Here is a 16,361-nt window from a genome sequence, read left to right as displayed (position 1 = left end):
TGACTGTTACATATATAGCCAGCAGATATGAGAGCCGTAATGATCTTCCCAGATAAATGCCGGTGAGGACTATCCAATATGTCAGCATAACTGCTCTAAATCGGCTCGCTTGAAGGGTTTCTACTGTGGTTTAAGAACATCCAGGGAAAAGTGTTTAACCCATTTAAATCCAGCTGATGAAAAAGCACAGCAACGAAGCCGACAAGTATGAGCCAGAATGATAATAACAGAAGACAGAGAACGCAGCTTTGCTTGGGGTTAGGCGTAAGAGATCAGCTGAAGGACTGAAAATGTCTGAAAAGAAATGATTCAAAAAATGAGATAAAAAGAAAACCACAATCACTACCCAGAAATCACGAGCAGGTGTAATATTATATTACTTTATTTATCTTTTGTACAATGTAATTACAATACAAATATGTTGGTTTAAATACAAAAATTCTGTAAATAAAGATTAAAAATAAACTCCACTGGTTTTGCTTTGTTACCATCACTAAACTATGGTTTTACAATCAAGTTTATGAGGTCATTTAGTTTGCTTTAACGCGGAACACAATTAACCTACATTTACCATTTTTGGGGGGGAGCGTGCAAACAAGAGTTGAGGGCAAAAAAACCAAACGATTTTAAACAAAATAAAAGCATCGATCTCATGAGGGAATCGGATTTGTTTTTGTAGAGAGAGGGAGCGGATTGGATTTTTTTTTTATGTGGGGAAGATATATCAAGTCATCAGAAAACAAAGGGGTAAAACCTGGGAGGAGCCGAGGTGGTGTAAATTAGGCCAGTGGCATGTAAATTTAGGTTCTCTGAAAAGCCGGCCACAGGAAGAGACCAAACAAGCTAATTAAGCTCTAGGGAGTTAATGAGCAGGAAATCTAATCAGTGGCAGTCCATATATCCAAACACAATTCAGTTCCTAAGGAACATAGCAGGAGCATCTGTGGTCAGATTGTAGTTTAAATAACATAGAGAAGTAACCCATGGAAAAGCCCTTCATTACACAGGCCTGCTTGAACTTTTAGTAAGGTTGCATCTTTTGGACAAACACTGAAGGCTCTGCTGACAGTACTGGAGTTTTAACTATATAAGGAGTTGCGCACAGTTTGAGAAAAACCTTGTTTATGAGGCTGCAGTTATAATAATAAGCAACATTGTTTTCATAAATTCACATGATTAAAAAGTGTTGTTTTCTTGAGGTTTTAAGAGACGAGGAATAGGATGCTGAAGCGGCTTGGCCTTGAGGAACACAAAGATGGCAGACAGTGCTCGTGTCGTGGGTGATGAATGTGTCTTTGTTCGACGTGTTTTCACGCAAACTGCCTCTTGCTTTTATCTTGGGTTGTTTTGTTTTGTTTTTTTACCCACATCTGATTTTCCTTCCTTCAGACTTCCTCCATCCCATTCTTTAAAAGGTATACAGTAGCAACATCCTCTCACATACAGCTTATCCTTCATCTTTCCTCTCCGCTGTTTTTTTCCCCCTCTGGTAATCAACTGAATCTTTGTTGTCCCTAATATTTCGACATCAGAAACCCTTCCAGTTTTGTCTTCTTTTTTTTTTCAGCCCACACGCCTGAATCGATATCTGCTCGTGTTTCTCTTCTCCTACAGTCCAGAAATCAGTTGTGAGTGTAGCCCTGCTGCGTCACAGCAGTGTGGTGGAGGTGAATACACAATCATACTGTACATGATGAGACTTTACCCTGTGTTTGAACACATATAAGGACTTCTGAATGTTAGAATGTAGTGCATCTTTTTCCCCCAACCAGTTGCACAGTGTTGCAGAGTTTTACTTTTTTAAATCCACTGAGTTATTAAAGTTCCTTGGGTTTGTCCGGTGAAGATGGAGTCCAAAGGACTGTTGTGCTGTATTGTCCAGAGTGTCTGTGTGCTGGATATCCTGAAGACATTTTTCAAGTCCCAGTGCCCTTTAAATTAGGCATTAGCAACAGAAATGGGCGACAATGCCAAAGTGAAGCCGTACAGACTCAGCTGGCCTCGGCAGCAGCAGTGGAGCATATTTATTTGACGGCTAACGGGTGGAAGAAACATGCCGCTATATACACTTGTCTCACATGTCACATTACTGTATGCCCTGGTTATTTGGTTCCTGTTACATGATTCAGTTTCCCACAGTGCTTACCTTCAACTGTTTACAACCTGCTACCTGTAGTTTCCCTACTCTTTATGATTCAACAAAAATAAATATAGGGGATAGAAATAAAAAAACAACATGCTCCTGAAACACTGCTTTGAGATTTAGATCTTTAAGTACATATAACCTGTTAAAATAAAAAATAAAATACAATAAATAAAATACTTTTGGCCATAAATCTCTACTATTGGTCAGTAACTCCTTTTGGATTCGTAGGGTTGAGTCTCACGTCATTGACTAGTCTTTTCAGGTGTCTGAACTTCTGCTGTGCTTTGCTAAGATCAGCGTCAGTCTGTTCATCGGTCAACAGGTCACTGCTCTGCTTCTCCATGTATCTTGTCACATAACCACATTTGCTAAAGTCTCCACCAAAATCAAGTAAAATTGCCAAGAAACATGGGATTGGAATGCATCTGAGTGGAGTCCCCTTTTCAAAGAAAAAAAGTACTAAACTGCATTTCATCCCCTCAACACTGTACTTGGAGGGGGCACGTGCAGTACATCTGGGGACTTCCAGCAGGTAAATTAAAGCCAGAAGTGAGAAGAGAAAGCAGGGAGGAGAGGCAGGTAGCAGGTGGAGTGAAAGGATTTAGTCCATCAAGTCTAGAGAGCTAGAGACCTGATCCTCAGATTACAGTCCAGCAAGCTGCTAAGTTACTCTGTGTTTCATTGGAGCATGAAGAAAGCAAGATCATTGTACGCTCCTATGAGGGCATTCAGCAAGTTGCTAGGCTGCCACAGGTTGGATTCTAGGCTAAATGTAAGGACCTGCATCCCATTCTAAGCAAAGATGCTGGAATTAGTGCCTGGCTTCCCGAGGCTTTAACTCCAGGATGAGTGCTACAGCTTTGGGAGGCCAAGTCTGTCTTAGAGCTCAATCTCAAAAGTCTTTTGCAGATTGTTGGAAAATGGGTTGGCTGTCGCAGCTGATGCCTTGTTCCCAGGCTGCTGAGCTGCTGGTTTTGTCTCCAAGGCTGCCCACTTGGCCTCAAAACGGTCATCCTCTTGGGAATCAACCACCGGAGCTGTTAGCTGGCTGCCCTCTGGCGGCCAGCTGCTACTAGTGCCACAATTTCCACTAGTGCTGGAGGTCCCATTTTGGAGGGCCACTGTGGTGCTGCTGTGCGGTGCAAGGCCATTAATGGCTGTTGATAATGGTGGAGTGGATGAAAATGGAGGTGTTGAAAAACCTGCAGAGTGGCCAACAGCACTAGGTGGGACTGGATAGGAATGGGCTTGCCCGACTGCTCCAAGCGTCCCCACCTTGGGTCCTCCTCCTCCGGCCGAGCCCATAGTGCTGCCTGTGCCCGACGAGCCTGTGGCAGTGCAGAAGACGTTGGCCACCATTTGCGATGGTGTGATGCCTACCACAGGCACACTGGCATTGGGATAGGTCATACTGCTTGCTAGACCTGGCATGTAGGTCTGCATGGGCACAAAAGCAGGTTGGACAGGCTGACTGGCAAACATTCCCACAGGGGCTGGAGTGTTATCAAAAGCCAAAGGGAACGGTTGCATGGAGCTTGGAAGTGAGCCTGGAGGTCCGGGGAGGGAGGGCTGGATCATGGGGGCTCCAGACATGCTTGGCCCTGACATGGTGGGTATGGACATGGACGGAAGAGACATAGGGGGACCTGAAACTGGAGGTCCAGGTATTAGAGGAACTGATGATATCGACATTGGTGGGAGGGGCATCGGAGCCTGACCTGAAAGAGCAGAGGGGCCGGAAATAAGAGGTTTGGACATGGGCACAGTGGACACTGGGGCAGCTGACATGGCTGCCTGACTGGACATCTGATGACTGGAGATGGAGGGAGGTCCGGGGATGGTGGGGATGGCGGGGCCGGGAGGAGGTGTCTGTTGGGCCTTCACAGCCTTGGAGACCTCCTCCAACCATCTCTCAGCCTCAGATGGCGTGCGTTTGTGGCCACTTTGCATTTGCATCGCCACAGAAACCGGAGGAGGAGAGTGGAGAGGAGCTTCCGTCTGTACCCATGAGGAGGTGGCTAGAAGTGATGGAGTAAAAGTTTTACTTAAACTTGCCCACCACTTGTTATAATTCAAAACTAATATTGATCTATTATAGTCTCATCTTACCTTGCATTGGCGCAGGTGGTGGAGGCAGAACAGGGGGCACGGTGCAGGTTGGCGGGCCATTTGCAGACATAGAAGGGTTGGAGAAGAGCTCGTCTGATGGTTTGGTGAACGAGGTGTTGATCTGGCTACATAGAGCATTTATACTGCTGTCTCCCTCACCAGGCAATCCCATATCCATCTCTGATATTAGCAAGATAAGGACACACGAGGGGGAGGTGGGGAAAGAGAGAGAAAGAAATGAGACAAAGAGCAAAGCATGAAAAGAAGAGATGGAATACACAATTGTTTAACAGACCTAGTTAGCATCAAAAGCATAAAACTAGAGCATTTGAATACTTTGATGCTCGCCACTGTTTGACCTAAAAAGCAACAAAACACAAGTTTCTTACATCAACCATGGGTTAAACCACTGACTGCAGATATAAATAGATAAAATTCCTTGATCATAGTCTCCTGAGCCTCCCTCACAACCTCAGAGAAATGATACTTGTGTTTTTTCCTTGTCCTTCCTGTTAGAGTTCTTTCACATTGTACTTTCATAATATGAATACATAGACAGATTCAAGAATACAAGAGTGGGATTCAAGTAAAATAAAGGGAAATACATGTTTACAACAGATGGGCCCATTGTGTAGCAAGTCGCACTGGTGTGCCATTCAAATCCATTCTTCTAATACATGTATATCTCTCTTAACTGTCTGCATTGTATGGCTACAAGCCTTGAATTATACTGGAGGGCGCAGAGGGCGCTGGAGGCATGTGTAAGGTCTCCCTTCAAAGATTTCTCTGTCCTTTGTTCCACAAAGACCAGCCCTGTGATCCCTTTTTCCCCCTGCTCTTGTCAGTGCCTCTCAGAGTTCAGAGGTACTTTAAGCACTTCACATGTGTGCCTATACTCTGTGTGTTTTCCTCAGTGCAGTGGCAGGTTCAAGGGCTGGTAGAATAGTAGCTGAAGGCTAAACAGGACAGCTGATTGACTGCATAAATCAATACGCACATTGTACAGGGAGTCACAAGGGAGAAGGCAGGCAGACGAATTGGCTGAGACCATTTAGGTTTTATCTGTGTGTGTGTGTGTGTGTGTGTGTGTGTGTGTGTGTGTGTGTGTGTGTGTGTGTGTGTGTGTGTGTGTGTGTGTGTGTGTACCTGTCTATATGTCTATGTGGAGACTAGTTTGTGCCTCCAAGACCACTGAAATGAGGACACTTTGGGAAATTGAGGACCTTTTAGCTGGTCCACTTTTACTTCATGACACGCCTCCAAAAAGCTTTAAACCTTCAAACAACAACATATCCACCACCCTGGATACGGTAACAGTCACTGGCGGATGGGAAATGGAAATAAAAGGATGGACTATATAGTGAATGAGAGTGGCTGTTGTGGTTTAGTATTCCAGTCATATCAAAAACTCTCTCTCATCTCTTCTAATGACTGTAATCAGCCTTGCTACTGAGCACTCTGATCCTGTGGCACCACAGAGAATGGGTGGGGGGTGGGGGGGGGGGACTGTGTATTTCTTTTTATGCAACCTGTCTGGGCTAAATCAGTTATGTTTAATTGCCCTTAAAAAAAGCCAAGAGCTCCCAAAGTTGCACAGGCAGCAGCTGTCAGGGTTGTCACTTATCGCAATAATAACAGCACTTCACATAACTGCTTCTTTTTTTCCTTGTCAAGTATTCAGTGGAAGGTAAGCATTAAAATGAAAAAAGCAGGATTACACCTGCTCCACCATGAAAACATGAATGTAAATTCACCTAAGATCTGCTGATGATTTATTCTGTAATATGATTACTCAGTCAGGGGTCAGTGATGTCACGCTCAAGCCAAATGGAAAATGTAATAACCCTCCAACAAACAACCATGACGCAAGTGGAATGCAGCCCCGTGTGCAGATAGTTTGTAGAGGCAGTAGTCATGTTCTTTGACTTCTTTGGAATAACAAATAATTATTCCTTCTTGAAGAGTGACATCCCGCCTGATTTTCCTGTGAGCATCTGAGAGGCATTTTGATGCCATGTGTAAATTAAGTGTGGTTAAATCATCTCTAGAAAAATGAAGTGTGAATGAAGTTAGCCTAATATTAGTCTTTAGCATCTACATGTTAATATCATAAATCCTTCTGCTATAAACATAGCTTATTGTCTATTACCACTACTAAATATTTATTTTGTTGCCATTATTTTTTTCAATATTGTATCCTTAACTACCTGTGAAACCTCCATCCTGCTACTGATCCATTAGTAAGTATATTAGTAGCTTTAATACTGATTTAAAGAAAACTAATGGTGAAACGAATTCATGGTTATTCCACATCATACAGAGAATAGCTTAAATAGTTAACTTTCTATGTACCCTAAAGCATTAGTGTACTTTTGGATCTTCCCCTTTCACACAAAAGCTCTAAATTAGACACCCTTGTTACTATAATTGGTGCACTTTCAGTAGTGGTGCAGTCAGTCTAACAATTAAAAAGGTGGTGCTTAACATGCTGCTCAGCTAATAGGAGACAAAGCAACAAATAAATGATGGCCATCACTGAATGTCATCTAAATTAATGATATGTCAACATGAAAAATATAGTTTGTGTGACTGCAGAACAATCATTTTGATTACCAAATTACACATCCAACACACATTTAGACATTTCTAAACCTACTAACCTATCAAAGCATGTGCTACCTTCTCATATTCTTTATTATTCAGTCACTAAAACCAAATTTATTATTATGACGAAAGTGTGAATTGGGCACAGATATAAACTAGCTTCCTCTCATGCTTCGAAGGAACAGCGCTGTATTTTTTGTCGCCCTACCCCACATTCCAATGTTGTGAACTTCAGCCTCTATCGAAACAGGACTGGGGTCAGGAGGTCAGCAGATGTCAACATTTGTCAGTATAACACCAAAAACGTTTCCACTCACCAGGGTTCTTGGTCTCGAAATCTGTCTTGCGTTGTAGTGTGGATGGCAGATCATTGAGACGGAGTGACAGCTGCCTCTTGAAGGGAGAATTCTTCTGACTGAGGGCCGGAAATCCTCGGAATGAGCCTTGACGCACCAGCTGCTCAATGGGCGCGTGGCGGCGGGGGATGGCATGAGGCCCGCCTGGTTCTGGTCGCTCCATAGGGGAGGCCGCACCCTCGGGTGGGGAGGCGGTGCCAGGTGGAAGGGCCGGCATGATAGAGGGCTGGTCTGGAAGAAGAAGGGATTACGATAATTACTGCTGTTCAGGACAGTTTTTATGTAAATATCATGGTGCTATTGTTGCCTATGCAGCTAAAAAAGAAAAACAAACAAACTTCTACCTTTCCTTTTCTCCTGCAGCTTGTCCTCTCGCTCACTACTGCTGCCCTGCTGGCTGCAGGAGGAATTGGCGCGGAAGGAGCCCTCACGCACAAACGAGGTGCGACTAGCATCAAACGAAGCCGTCACACCACACTCCTTCTCTCTGCGCTGCTTCCTCTCCAGGCAAGCAGCAAAGGCACAACCCACTGCATGGCTCAGTCTCTCCCCCTGATGCAAAAACAAATAGAGAGGGAAAAAACAGCATTAAAACACATTTGCACACTTTCCCTTGTCCCAAAACATCATGATTTATCGTATATATTTTGAAATGCCTTTTTCTGTATTTGTGCATAATAGAGTTTCTTTAGGATTGCAAAGAAACTTTTATATCAGTAAAAGTCAAAGTAAGTTATCCCTCTGAAAGCAAATCATTTCAGATGGCATTTTACACTGAGCCATTAACATTTTCCATCAAACCCCTGGTACACTGGCTGCTTGTCTTAGCTTCTTTCTTATACAAAGACAGCCACGGCAATTACAGAAGAGAGAGTCCAGTTTAAGATGAGCACACAGTTATGGATATTGTATGGTGGAAATGGAGAGAGACACAAATGGGCAGATAACTCCACTGGCTTCTATCTAATCCCTTCTCCTAATCCCCCAGGTCTGTGCTGCGTCCTCTTCCATCCACATTAATAATCCAACTCGCAGTCTAACTTGATGAAACCACTGTGAGGTTTAGAACCACATTATACTATGCCAGCACTCTGTCACAGATGTCTTTAAATTTCAGTAGGCTTAACACAAGGTCATTCCAGTGACACTATTTTAGCGACAGGTAGAGAAAATTCATAAACAATCATTTAATTGGCTACAGCTGTATTTTGAGACACCTGTCACAGAGTGGGTTGATGTGTTTATGTTTACCTGTATGACAGATTGCAATGCGTGTTAATATATGAAAAACAGCTGAAGATGTATTTTCAGTGAAATGTCTGTTTATTTTTATTCGGTGATTTGTTATTTAAAAAAAGAGCTACGAAAACTCCCCTCCAGACATTTTAACAACGTAAATAAATTAAATTTAGAACTGGGATCCAAGTATCTTGTGTGACTTAATGCTGGATGTCTACATAAGAATGACAATTAAAATGGAAACATCCAAAGCACTCATGTAGCCATCTATAGACATTACCCGATGAGGGATACATGCTCCCTAACAAATATCCATACAATATACATACAGATGGCACCTTTACCTAATTCAGCAGTGGAGTTATCCAGTTGTGTATGTCCAGACCTGATTCTCTTGACAAAATCCAGAGTGCGTAAATGGTTTTATGATATAGATGAGTCTTTATTTTTGTTTAAACCAAACTTTACCAAACACTATTTCACATAAGCGGAAAATCACTCTATCACAAGTCACTTAAATAAATCACTTTTAAGCATATTTACACTGCACAAGACACTTAAATATGTGGATTGCACAACTCTGGACGTTACATTTCTTTCATTACCATTTATTACTCGTACAGCTGCTCTTATTGTTCTATATTTCTTCATATATTCTTATATATTTTCTATATTGTGTATTTTGCTGTACAGTTATTTTATTTTTAACTTTCATTTTTATATTTTATTTTATTCTTTCCTAGTTAAATTTACCCTTCATTTTAATTTTCATATTTATTTCCTATCCTATTCATAGTCTTTTATTTTAGGTCACGAGCAGTTGTCTAAGCAAATGAAAGAACTGTTTGCACTGATATATATAAAAGCTAGAGCAACACATATTTTTTCATATAAATCCTAAGGGGTATCTGGAACTGTCTACTCACCGAGTCTTTCAGAGCCATGAAGCAGTGGCACATCCATCGTCTTGTAGTCCCATCTCTGCAGATGTAGGAGAAGGCCTTGTCATAGTTACGGTCCGGAGCGCAGAATGAAACCTTCTCTATGGTCTGGTCCACGATGAGGTCCTGAGAGAGGCAGGCAAAGGAAATTAGACAGAGTAAGAAGAGATTATTGCATTTGACTGCGCTCATATTACACTAAAGCCAATTGAATTGCTCCAGCAGGTAGAAGGGTCTCAAACCAACTGCAGCTTAATTGAAGAAAAACAGGAAATATCACTTTAATACTGGGAGCACTAGCTCACAGACCGATCCAATACTTGACACACTGCTTTTAACCTCATTTAACCCCATCAACCCCCCATAAACCTATTTACACATCCACTGATGACAGCAAAGACAGTGACTACAGACTAATGACACCGAAGCCTCTTTTAATCTCTGCGATGTTTCCGCAACTTGCCCTTCCTTCAATAAAAGGGTTATTCAGCTGGCTTCAGCATGTATAGTCACTATAGAAGAGACTAAGAGGGGGCCACTGCCTTTCTCTGTGTACATTAAGGGGGCCCTCAGCTTACCTCTTTGACTCACCAAAAACAGAAAGAAGAAGAAAAACAAGAGGCGTGAGCAAGAAGAAAAGGCAGAAAGAGGATTCACACACACTCATCCACACACTCCCTTCCTGCCTTGCTGTGTCACAGAGAACAAAGAGACGGGCGGACGAGGGGAGAAGACGAGGGAGGATGAGGATGGGAAAAGGGAAGAAAGGAAAGAGGGATGTGATGAGAAAAAAGTAGAAGAATAACAGCCTATTCAGTGTGGGCCAATTAGTGAATGGAGGGGGATGCTGGTACTGAGGCGAAAGGCTGAGCAGAGACCGGCATGTCTGTTTCTTCATCACTAGTATAATGACTTCCTCTGTGTTAATACGCACACATAATACTGTATTTATGTATTGATGTGTTTTCTAGGGATTTATAATTCTCTGTGCTCTTGTGAGGAATATTTGTAATGAGGTAAGCGGGGGTGGGTGACTCAGACCACGGCCTTCTATCAGTGAAAGGAAGAATAAAGCTCGGCAGTGACTCTGGCTGTGTCATCTATGCAGAGGAGTCACTGCTGAATGGAATAAGACTTTACTCTTTCTTTCTGCTGGTGATTTATTACGAAGGTCATGCACGTCGCACATATGCACAAGCCCACTGTATACTGATAGACTGTGGGAAAGGTTCTGATAAAGGCTCGTGGGGCTGTTAATAAGAGCATACTAACTGATTCACAGAGGTTAGATGATGGTAAGGATGACGCACAGGCAATTAAATAAAACAGGAAGAAAGTGATAAAAGCTGATTGTCTAACAAAAAGTTATTAAGTTAAACTTGTATTAAATTATTTTAATGATTATCATAAAAAGTTTACACATAATTAACCTGTGAAGATGTTGCAGACAATTATGTTTTGGTCATCTCACAGTTAGTTCAGTATTCTCCTTTCTCTCTCTTTTGGGGCTCTAGTATCTTCTGACTGGAATATCTGACTCTTACAGGCTTCAGTGTGTTAACTGTGTCTGCACACTGTTGTTGGCCAAGGCGTGTACAGCTGGCTAAAAATATTAGAGCTTTTTCTTGCTATAAAAGCAATAAGACGCCATCAATTTTGTATTTTTACCGGCTGAAAAATAACAACACTGAGCTAAAGGATGCTAAAACCCTGTGTAGAGCGCTGAATGACAACCTTAATATGCACAATTAGAATTCCTAATGTTCCTACGTAAGGGTAAACCCATTTTATGAATTATTGAACATAAAACATACTGAACTTGCTTTTGCAGGAGTTTATTAATAAATGACGAGTGAGCCTGCTTTTTCTTTCCACATTTCTATTCAAACACATGCCCTTTGAAATGAATGTGTTATATCACTGTGTGAACACACTAAGCATGGGTGAGACGCACATGTTATAAAAGCAAAATTAGGTCTTACAAGTCAAAAGCTAGGGGCTAGAAAGTGATGTGACGCTTGGGCAAAAACATCATTTATACATTTACACTTTAAATTTTTATTCAGCCCTACAGTTTCAGTAAAGGTGAGGTATATTTTAAATTAACCTGTTGTTTAGGTAATGTGGTAGAAGAGAAACAAAAGTGCAAGCCAAAAGAAAACAACCTATTGTGACTCCACCAAAACTAATGTTTTCTACTCTTTTGCTGATATTGGTGTTTTTTAGCTTCAAGGTTAAAGCTGGCTAACACGCTGACTTATAGCAATTAAATCTTATAAAAAACCCAAACCTCACTTCTGGCTTCTCTCAGCTTTAAGCTATTCAGTTCCTACAGTTCCAAAAGTTACAGCAATGTAAATCTTTAAACAAATATGTTGATTATGTTCACAAATACATAGGTTTATTTTAGTTTTTCTATTAGTTTTTTATTACGTTAACCTCCTAGGACCTGGCGTCCACATATGTGGACATCACATTTTGGGTTATTTAGACCAAAATACTCGATTTTGCTCTACAAGGGCCTGATATCCACTTACGAGGACATTATACTGCTACTGTTCTATCGAAATTTTAAATGAATATCCTCATATGTGGATATGAGGACGAATATCCTCCTATATGGCTCTCATTTTTCTTAGCAACAAAAATTAGGTAAAAAAAAAATCTGCTAATTCTTTGTTTTTACATTCATCAGGTCCCAATCAGCCCAAATGTCGAAGAGAAATTAAAAATGCATGCCGTGGAAGAGTTCGGGTCTTAGGAGGTTAAAGAGCTGCTATCAGCCTATCAGCAAACAGGATAATATTTACTGATGGTAGCATCCAGGGTTTATCTGCTGTGTTATATCATATTTGTTCTGGCTAAAAATACTGTGATGAAGAGCTCCAAGTTTGGATTTGGGAGACAGAAACCTTCTCTACTTTTAAAAGATTAGGCTTAAAACCTTCCTTTTTAATAAAGCTTATAGTTAGGGCTGGATCAGGTGACCCTGAATCCTCCCTTAGTTATGATGCAATAAAGATAGATTGTTGGAGGTTTCCCATGATGCAATGAGTGTCTTTCTTCACTTTCTATATGTTTACACACCACTCTGCAGTTATTATTAAACTCTGGCTGTATCTTTCATGCTGACTCCCTATATCTCTCTATTATCGTAGGGTCTTTGCCTTACAATATAAATCACTTTGAGGCGACTGTTGTTGTAATTTGGTGCTATGTAAATAAAGTTGACATGAAATGAATTGAATTCAAGAACAGAAAGACAACAATAGAACAGACAGACAATAGGAAGGAGGAAGGAGGTTAGAAGGAGAGGAGTGGGACTGAGAGACTGGAAGAGGTGTGGTCGTGTGTGGCCTCTAAACACATTAAAAAAAAAAAGTAAAGCAAGAAAGAGGCTGCTCTATCAGGCTTACTCTCTGCACTGTCTCTGCTGCTCTTTATTGTGCTCTGCTTTCAATAGAACCACAGCGAGCTGCACTCACTGTAGGAGGCCTCCCTGGCCGCCAGACACTCCTCAAGTGCATGTGTGCGTCTGTGTTTACTTGAGTTTCCCTCCCCCACTAAGCACCTTTAGCAAGCAATCATGAGTCACATATGCCAGCTCTGAAATACCAAACACACACACACACACACACACACACACACACACACACACACACACACACACACACACACACACACACACACACACACACACACACACACACAGAGTCTCAAAAGCCTGGGAGCAACACAGTGGATACACAGTGGACCCCTCTGTTAGGGTCACCAAACTAGGACAGAATGAGAGTTTTGTTGGTGGTCTGAGGATGGCATATGCATGCCTTTACTAAATATGAGAGCAACAAAAAGAAGAAAAACTGTTTCAAATTGAAGTATTAGAGGGGAAATAAGCGAAACGCATTAGTGGGCTTTATATCTTCTTTTTGACAGGCTAACTCGGTTATTTTGCTCTCTGCCTGTCTTGAGAGGCTGAAACTGAAGACTCAGATAAAATACTAGTGTGCACAAGACTGTAGACATGACAACAAGAAGGCACGACTGTGCACCATGCCCTTGCTGTCAGGTGAGTGATAACATAGATAAAAAGAGAGATAGAAAGAAGGACAAAACAAGGAGACACATGATAGATAAGCATTTCTTACCTTAGTTTTGTCATCTACCACCCTGAGTCCATCAGCCGAAACCCACAATACTGCTTTTACTGTCTTTTTCCCGCTCTGGAAAGACAAAGAACATGGGACACTGAATCATTTAACCCTAGAACACTATCGCTGGGTGATTTTCACCCGAGCAAATACATTTACATGATTTCTCTCTCCTGCAGCTGTTAGTGTGTCGAGGAGATTGTGCCTTCACCAGGGAAGTCTCAAATGTCCCAGGAATGGGTGTATCAAAGACCAGCTTTCCAGCGTCTTTTTTTTTTATTTAGGAATTTTCTGTTCTTGAATTCCAGATTTTTCTGTAAATTTGGAGCATTATTTTAGCATCCCCCCATGACACTTTTTTTCATTTTGTTAGACATGGCACAGTTGAAAGTAAAAGCTGACCACTCTGATTTGTCATGTGTTTGATATATTTTGATGACAAGTACTTTTAGTTGGTCATATTATATCGGGTAAAAATCACCCGGCATTAGTGATTATGTTACTATTTATAGCGATAGTGTTCTAGGGTTAAACCTTTATAGACAAGTAGCAGTATTAAATTGTACTTGAAGCTTATGAGCGAGACTGTAACACCACCTTTATTCTTGCCTGCTGTTGTGTAAAATGACGACATCTGGAATAAATGAGGTAGTGGAGGGTTAAGAAAAGAGAGGCGGGAGCAGCTAAAAACTGTGCCAGCTGGCACTACGAATCATTTTGCCAGAGGTGGGCACCAGGCAGCGCTAATAACACGCTCAACATGGGCCATGCTAAAAATAAACAGACTGAAAAAGCAAGGGCTTCGTGTGTGAATCTGTGTGAATCTGTGAGCGTGCACATGCACACGAATCCGCATCGGAGTTTGTGTGTGCGAGTAAGGGAAACAAAGTCAGAGCACTGCAGGAAATGGCTTTGAAACCCACAGCGACGCGATAAGGAGCCCCATTTTTGCATAATCCCACTGACAAAAAGAACGAGGGAGCAAGAATGAAGGTGAAGAATCTGACAATGATGGAGGGAAGAAGAGGCTAAATGACGAGGTGGAGGCAGAGTGGAACTCTGGGAGAAATGTAGAGAGAAAGATGCTGGTGTTGATAGAGAATGGAAAGAAGCAAAACAAATTGAAGGTTTTTAGGGATTTTCTGTAAATTGTTATATAAAGTTATACAGTTACATGCCTCCCTGGGGATAAGATATAAAATGCAGATTCAAAGCTGAAAATGTGCTACTCTAGATTTTAAAGAAAAGTGCAGTTTGATATTAGTTTGTCAAGAAAAGCAGTAGCAGAGAAATAACATGAAAACTGTGTTGTACACGCCTGTCCTTTCTACAACCTCAAGTGTGTGTCTGTGTGTGTGTGGCTGTCTGACACCGGCCAGTCTGAGTCACTCTGTTCACACGCTCCCTGTCCGAATCCAGCTTCCCAGGGGGGCAAACTATGTGTTTACACGAGCATGCGTACGCCCCAGTTTCATTTTCTGCTTGCTTTTCTATGGTGACATCAGATACATATGGAATAGGACCCACCAGAGAGGCCAATTAACGGGGTAAAAAAGTAGAAAACAACAAGAAGAACAAGTATTGAACGTGTGTGCATTTGTGCATTTCTTCAGTCAATACACTGGCGCACTGGCTTTGCGCAACCGGGTCTGTAATGAGTTCCTGCAAAGTTTGTGAAGTCCTCTGGGTGCATATTTGTAACTGGCTTCCCGCAACAAAATGTACTTTCAGTAATGCAGCAAAAAGTGTCCGTTAGAAGTGTGTGTGGGTTACTCACAACTTTTAGCTTCTTCACTGCCTCCTCGCATACGTGCATCCCTCTCGACTCTTCCACCTCCACCAACCCCAGGTACTGCAGACAAAACAAAAACAGATGCTTTTAGGTTTTTCCTTTTAACGTTTGATACACCAGGGCTCTTCAATTAAACTTCTTGCAAATGAAACTCATTCAGCTGGAGTGAATAGTGTGAACGCAAAAAAACAGTTGGAAACAATCAGGAAGGTCTGATCTGAGAAACACAGGCAGCAGCTGGGTTCATAAGGCGAGACTAAATCTATAATGTAGGTAGGAGCGATGTGATAATGTATGGCTTCTAAAGTAATTGAAAGTTTTAAATCAATTCTACATGTGAAAGGTAGCCAGTGAAATATAGGTCCCTTGGGACTAAAAAAAAAGTTGTTTTACATTTGCAATTTGTATATTAAAACAAAGTTCACTCCTGATGTTGGAGGATGGACTTCCAAGGTTTTGGTTTTTAGTTACAGCTCAGGTTTGGGAGAGCTGAATAAAAGAACTTCACAGAGATAAATTAAGTTTTAAATTAAGTTTTGAGGGATCGATTATTTAACATCTGTCACACCCCATTTTCATCAAATTTCAACTCACCTTTGTCCATAAAAGGGTAATTAGCAACTGTGATGTTATGTAGGCAACTCTGCGTTACATTTAAATATATAGCACTGAGTTTCAGTGACTTGGTTTTTGTTGTTTTTGACTGCTATTTAAGTTATTTAAAAGGTATGAGAAGAACGAACTGAAAGAAAATATGCCAAGAAGGCTGGTTGAAAAGTGGCTTGCAGAGAAAGCAGCAAGGGTATGTATGCTAAAATAGCTTATAAGGAGTGCCTTCTATGAGACTTTCCAAAAGACAAAAGCAAACAATAAACTGAAGCATCAGCTGATGTGGGCTGGCTTAAAATCAGCAATTGTTATTCGGACTATGGTTTAGGCAGGTATCAGGAATTAGAGCAGGTCATCCACTAACTGGAAGGTTGGTGGTTTGGTCCTTGTCTGCATGTCAAAGTATCCTTGGGC

The 16,361-nt window shown here is 41.5% G+C and overlaps 1 protein-coding gene across 2 annotated transcripts in view; it reads right to left on the bottom strand.

Annotated features, from left to right (window-relative positions):
• Positions 1-353: 353 nt before the first annotated feature.
• The window catches only part of numbl (NUMB like endocytic adaptor protein), a 64,920-nt gene continuing 48,912 nt past the window's right edge, over positions 354-16,361 (bottom strand). For both annotated transcript variants that reach the window (XM_063493057.1, XM_063493056.1), the window contains exons 3-9: positions 15,324-15,398; positions 13,544-13,618; positions 9,381-9,521; positions 7,560-7,767; positions 7,177-7,446; positions 4,256-4,435; positions 354-4,164 (exon numbers count right to left, since the gene is read on the bottom strand). In XM_063493057.1, coding sequence (XP_063349127.1) covers positions 3,026-4,164; positions 4,256-4,435; positions 7,177-7,446; positions 7,560-7,767; positions 9,381-9,521; positions 13,544-13,618; positions 15,324-15,398 — 2,088 coding nt within the window. In that variant the 3' untranslated portion in view covers positions 354-3,025. The remainder of the gene's footprint in view (positions 4,165-4,255; positions 4,436-7,176; positions 7,447-7,559; positions 7,768-9,380; positions 9,522-13,543; positions 13,619-15,323; positions 15,399-16,361) is intronic.

Source organism: Pelmatolapia mariae, linkage group LG14 (genome assembly GCF_036321145.2).
Source record: "Pelmatolapia mariae isolate MD_Pm_ZW linkage group LG14, Pm_UMD_F_2, whole genome shotgun sequence".
Classification (NCBI taxonomy): Eukaryota; Metazoa; Chordata; class Actinopteri; order Cichliformes; family Cichlidae; genus Pelmatolapia; species Pelmatolapia mariae.
This window is presented reverse-complemented; position numbering and strand designations above follow the sequence as displayed.